The sequence below is a fragment of the Triticum aestivum genome, chromosome 2A (genome assembly GCF_018294505.1).
Source record: "Triticum aestivum cultivar Chinese Spring chromosome 2A, IWGSC CS RefSeq v2.1, whole genome shotgun sequence".
Classification (NCBI taxonomy): domain Eukaryota; kingdom Viridiplantae; phylum Streptophyta; class Magnoliopsida; order Poales; family Poaceae; genus Triticum; species Triticum aestivum.
In genome coordinates this window covers 526,308,732-526,313,573 of record NC_057797.1, presented here as the reverse complement: position 1 = coordinate 526,313,573, position 4,842 = coordinate 526,308,732, and the positions used below count along the sequence as shown (strand labels likewise).

The window sequence follows — 4,842 nt, the reverse complement described above, 5'->3', positions numbered from 1 at the left end:
CATTTTGAAACGTCGTGCTTTACTTTCAAGCACAAATTATATATCGGTATTTTGAAACTCAAGTCAAACGGGAAACCCTCCAAGCTGAAATATGTTGAGGGAACGAGTCAGAACTTCAGAACTTTGGTCACCGCTCATCAGTCGTAGGCCCTGACAACCGGGCACCACCCCAAGTCCCCAAGCACGCACCCGGCGAACCACAGCCCCGCTCGGCCATCGCGCCCGCAAACGAAAACCCCGAAGTCCCGCTTCCCAATAGGTCCCCGCCACGCGGGCCGCTGCCCTTCCCGTCCCCACACGTCATCCAGACTCCTATATGTACCACTCCGGAGCCGAGCTATACTCCAGCAGGAGAGCAGGCACCCGGCACCGCCCAGGAACGCAACTCCGGCGAGCTCCAATATTATCTACCTGCCTTTCTACCTCGTCTCTTTTGGTCTGGTCTGTTCCCACTCGTATCCGCTTCGCGTACGGTGTGCCGCGGCGACTAGTCTAGTCGACCTATCTTGCCTTCTTGTCTTTCTCGAGGCGCGCAGCCACGGCGACCGCGGCGGTCTGCGAGATGGAGGCGGCGGGGGCCGGAGCGGCGACGCCGTCGCACGCGTCCATGGTGGACACGGACGACTTCGACCTGTCGCGGCTGCTGAACCACCGCCCGCGGATCAACGTGGAGCGGCAGCGGTCCTTCGACGATCGCTCGCTCGGCGACCTCTACCTCTCCGCCATGGACGGCCGCGGCGCCGGCGGGTATATGGACAGCTACGAGAGCATGTACTCCCCGGGCGGCGGGCTCCGTTCGCTCACCGGCACCCCCGCCTCCTCCACGCGGCTCTCCTTCGAGCCCCACCCGCTGGTCGGCGATGCCTGGGACGCCCTCAGGCGCTCGCTTGTCTGCTTCCGGGGCCAGCCCCTCGGCACCATCGCCGCCGTCGACAGCTCCTCCGGCGAAGTCCTCAACTACGACCAGGTAACGGCACGGCGACATGCATGCAGTACTCGTGTGTCATTTCTCACACCTGTTTGGGCTGTCACGTGTAAAGTTCTCTCTTGGATATTTTGTTAAACATGTGGCGTAAATAAATATAGTTAGCATTGGATTGAGCAGGTGTTCGTGAGGGATTTCGTGCCGAGCGCGCTGGCGTTCCTGATGAACGGGGAGCCTGAGATCGTGAAGAACTTCCTGCTCAAGACGCTGCTGCTGCAGGGGTGGGAGAAGAGGATCGACCGGTTCAAGCTGGGCGAGGGCGCCATGCCGGCGAGCTTCAAGGTGCTCAAGGACCCGAAGCGCGGGGTGGACACCCTGGCAGCGGACTTCGGCGAGAGCGCCATCGGCCGCGTGGCGCCGGCCGACTCCGGGTTCTGGTGGATCATCCTGCTCCGCGCCTACACCAAGTCCACCGGCGACCACACGCTGGCCGAGACGCCCGAGTGCCAGAAGGGCATCCGCCTCATCATGAACCAGTGCCTCGCCGAGGGCTTCGACACCTTCCCCACCCTCCTCTGCGCCGACGGCTGCTGCATGATCGATCGCCGGATGGTAAGTCCTAATATGTTCCCGTCAACCTCACACACACGTCGCTGCTGAATCAATGGTTGGGATTAAATGTAGTAGTGATAATGAGTGGTCGATCGCGATCGATGGATCATCGTGTTGGGCAGGGCGTGTACGGGTACCCGATCGAGATCCAAGCCCTGTTCTTCATGTCGCTGCGGTGCGCGCTGCTGCTGCTGAAGCCGGAGGCGGAGGGGAACAAGGACATCATGGAGCGGATCGTGACGCGGCTGCACGCGCTGAGCTACCACATGCGGACCTACTTCTGGCTCGACTTCCACCAGCTCAACGACATCTACCGCTTCAAGACGGAGGAGTACTCCCACACGGCCGTCAACAAGTTCAACGTCATCCCGGAGTCCATCCCGGACTGGCTCTTCGACTTCATGCCCTCTCGCGGCGGCTACTTCGTCGGCAACGTCAGCCCCGCCAGGATGGACTTCCGCTGGTTCGCGCTGGGGAACTGCGTCGCCATCCTCGCCTCGCTCGCCACGCCCGAGCAGGCCGGCGCCATCATGGACCTCATTGAGGAGCGGTGGGAGGACCTCATCGGCGAGATGCCGCTCAAGATCTGCTACCCCGCCATCGAGGGCCACGAGTGGCAGAACGTCACCGGCTGTGACCCCAAGAACACCAGGTGGAGCTACCACAACGGAGGCTCCTGGCCTGGTAAGTGATTATATACGTGCTCGAAGTCGAAGCTCGTGTTGTTGCCGACTAGCCCTAGCTCTCGCCTACCTCTCACAGCTCTCTTGTTCTGCTGCAGACCGAGGTAGAAGAAGAAGGGAAGAAGAAGACACAGGTGGACACAGGAGGTTTCCGGCGCTCAAACGCCAACACCCACGAGCACGAACTCGTTCCCAGAGCACCACAGCTCTCGTACTACATCGCCTGGCCTTTATACTCAGGTAACGCAGCGGCCAAGCATACAGACCCCCACGCACGCACCACACGGCCACCACTACCGGCCACTAACTCCAGGCCGGCTAACCAGCTAACTACCAGTGCATGCATGCGCTAACAACCACACCTAGCAGCCACCAAGTTCGGCCTGGCTAGCTAGCTCCGGCTCTCACGCCTACCCAGCGACACACACGCATGCCACAAGCACACACAACGCACGCACGCACATGAACGCATGACTTATTTCTAACATTCTCCTCCTAAGCCATGATCTCGCCGTCGTCGAAGTTGTTGCAGCTCCTGTTATTGTCGTCGTCATAGTCGTGACCCAGCCCGCGGACCCGACCTGCCGCAACGACGCCGGTTGCACCGTGCTCCATCATGACTCCGGCGACATACGCCGAGCTCCTTCTCCGCCGGCGACACACGCCTGGCGTCCCTCTGCGCCCCGCACGTCCCGCGCGCACCCAACGCGCCCGACGAGCCCGATCGCACCAGTGCGTCCCGCACGTCCCGCGCGCATCCGTCGCGCCCGACGAGCCCGACAGCACCAGACGCTCACCGCGTGCCGCCTCCGCGTCCGCCATGGCAGCCGCCACACCGCGCCTACGTGTCACGCACCTTCCACGGTTGTCGCCCCGAGCCGTCGCGACCTTTGCGCCACCACGCAGGTCCTTCGCGACCTCCTCGTCTCCGCGACCGCCGTGCCCTTCGCGCGCACTCCCCACGTTCCCGCACTCCCGGCCCGCGCTCCCGCCGCGCACATACGCGATCTGCGCAACCGGGTCCAGCGCCCCGACGTGGTCCGCACCCGCGATCCCGACGTGCCCGCTACGTCTGACGCGCGCCCATACACGCGCCCGACGCGGTGAGCCCGTCGCCGCGGCTTGTTCTGCCACGCTCCGCACGCCACCAGCCCGCGCCATGATCGCGCTCCGACGCGACCAACGCGGCCGATCCGGCGTGTCCCGGAGCTTGGCCTTCCCTCCGCCGAGCCACGCCGCGCCACCGCAGCCTCTGCGCCATCGCGCAGGTCCGTCGCGGCCGCCGCGCTCTCCGCGTGCCCGGCATCACCGTGCTCCGCCGCCGCACGGGACGAGCGCCATCGCCGGCGAGCTCCTCCGAACCCGATGCTCCGATACCAATTGTTGTTGCCGACTAGCCCTAGCTCTCGCCTACCTCTCACAGCTCTCTTGTTCTGCTGCAGACCGAGGTAGAAGAAGAAGGGAAGAAGAAGACACAGGTGGACACAGGAGGTTTCCGGCGCTCAAACGCCAACACCCACGAGCACGAACTCGTTCCCAGAGCACCACAGCTCTCGTACTACATCGCCTGGCCTTTATACTCAGGTAACGCAGCGGCCAAGCATACAGACCCCCACGCACGCACCACACGGCCACCACTACCGGCCACTAACTCCAGGCCGGCTAACCAGCTAACTACCAGTGCATGCATGCGCTAACAACCACACCTAGCAGCCACCAAGTTCGGCCTGGCTAGCTAGCTCCGGCTCTCACGCCTACCCAGCGACACACACGCATGCCACAAGCACACACAACGCACGCACGCACATGAACGCATGACTTATTTCTAACAGCTCGATGGATACTTCATTAATTCTTTGATTCGCGCAGTGCTGATCTGGCTCCTGACGGGGGCCTGCATCAAGACCGGGCGGCTCAAGATCGCGAGGCGAGCGATCGATCTGGCGGAGGCGAGGCTGGCGAGGGACAGCTGGCCGGAGTACTACGACGGCAAGCTCGGCCGGTACGTCGGGAAGCAGGCGAGGAAGCACCAGACGTGGTCCATCGCGGGGTACCTGGTGGCCAAGATGATGCTGGAGGACCCGTCCCACCTGGGCATGATCTCCCTCGAGGAAGACAAGGCCATGAACCCTGTGCTCAAGAGGTCTGCCTCATGGACTGTGTGAGATGAGACGATGATCGATGCCACTTGGCGCGAACTTGACGCGATAGTGGTCAGGATTCAGGAATGCGGATGGGAAGGAAAAAAAGAACGTGCTGATTTTCTGGTTTAGCAAAGCTGTTTTCAACACCATTGATTACCTTCTTATCGAAAATACATAATTGCTAGAAAGCGAATTTTCCCATAATTGCTGTCTATGAGCATCTCCGAGAGACTGAGCCGGCATATCATCTTGAGATTTACGAAGTCACCGTAGGCGCCTCATCGTCGACGGGAACGTCTCCTCCCACTGAAGCGCATCGTCGGAAATAATTCTGAAATAAATCCAGGAATAATGCGAGCACCAGGATTTGAACCCTGGTGGGTTAGGGATACCACTGTCCACCTAACCAACTCAACCACAAGTTGATTCGCAATTGTTGTCCTATTTGGAAAGACATGTTTTGGGTGTCTCCCATGGA

At 61.3% G+C, this 4,842-nt stretch overlaps 1 protein-coding gene across 3 annotated transcripts; it reads left to right on the top strand.

The window, feature by feature from the left end:
• Window positions 1-332: 332 nt before the first annotated feature.
• LOC123189236 (cytosolic invertase 1) lies at window positions 333-4,629 on the top strand. Of its 3 annotated transcripts, XR_006495658.1 has the most exons (6): window positions 333-967; window positions 1,106-1,537; window positions 1,660-2,221; window positions 2,319-2,460; window positions 3,663-3,804; window positions 4,090-4,329. XR_006495658.1 is itself a non-coding variant. In XM_044601608.1 (5 exons), the coding sequence occupies exons 1-5, from the start codon at window positions 563-565 to the stop codon at window positions 3,670-3,672; spliced, it is 1,551 nt and encodes a 516-aa protein (XP_044457543.1). In that variant the 5' UTR covers window positions 333-562; the 3' UTR covers window positions 3,673-4,071. The 3 variants fall into 3 exon arrangements, 2 of the variants coding, with proteins under 2 accessions (XP_044457543.1, XP_044457542.1); XM_044601608.1 differs by lacking the exon at window positions 4,090-4,329 and having other exon boundaries at window positions 3,663-4,071; XM_044601607.1 differs by lacking the exons at window positions 2,319-2,460; window positions 3,663-3,804 and having other exon boundaries at window positions 334-967; window positions 4,090-4,629.
• The last annotated feature ends 213 nt before the right edge of the window (window positions 4,630-4,842 follow it).

Excerpts from the sequence above, each read along its gene's own strand:
- LOC123189236 (XM_044601607.1), top strand. The coding sequence starts at position 563 with ATGGAGGCGGCGGGGGCCGGAGCGGCGACGCCGTCGCACGCGTCCATG. Across the intron at positions 1,538-1,659 it reads GCATGATCGATCGCCGGATG|GGCGTGTACGGGTACCCGAT; the intron begins GTAAGTCCTAAT and ends CGTGTTGGGCAG. Across the intron at positions 2,222-4,089 it reads CAACGGAGGCTCCTGGCCTG|TGCTGATCTGGCTCCTGACG; the intron begins GTAAGTGATTAT and ends TGATTCGCGCAG.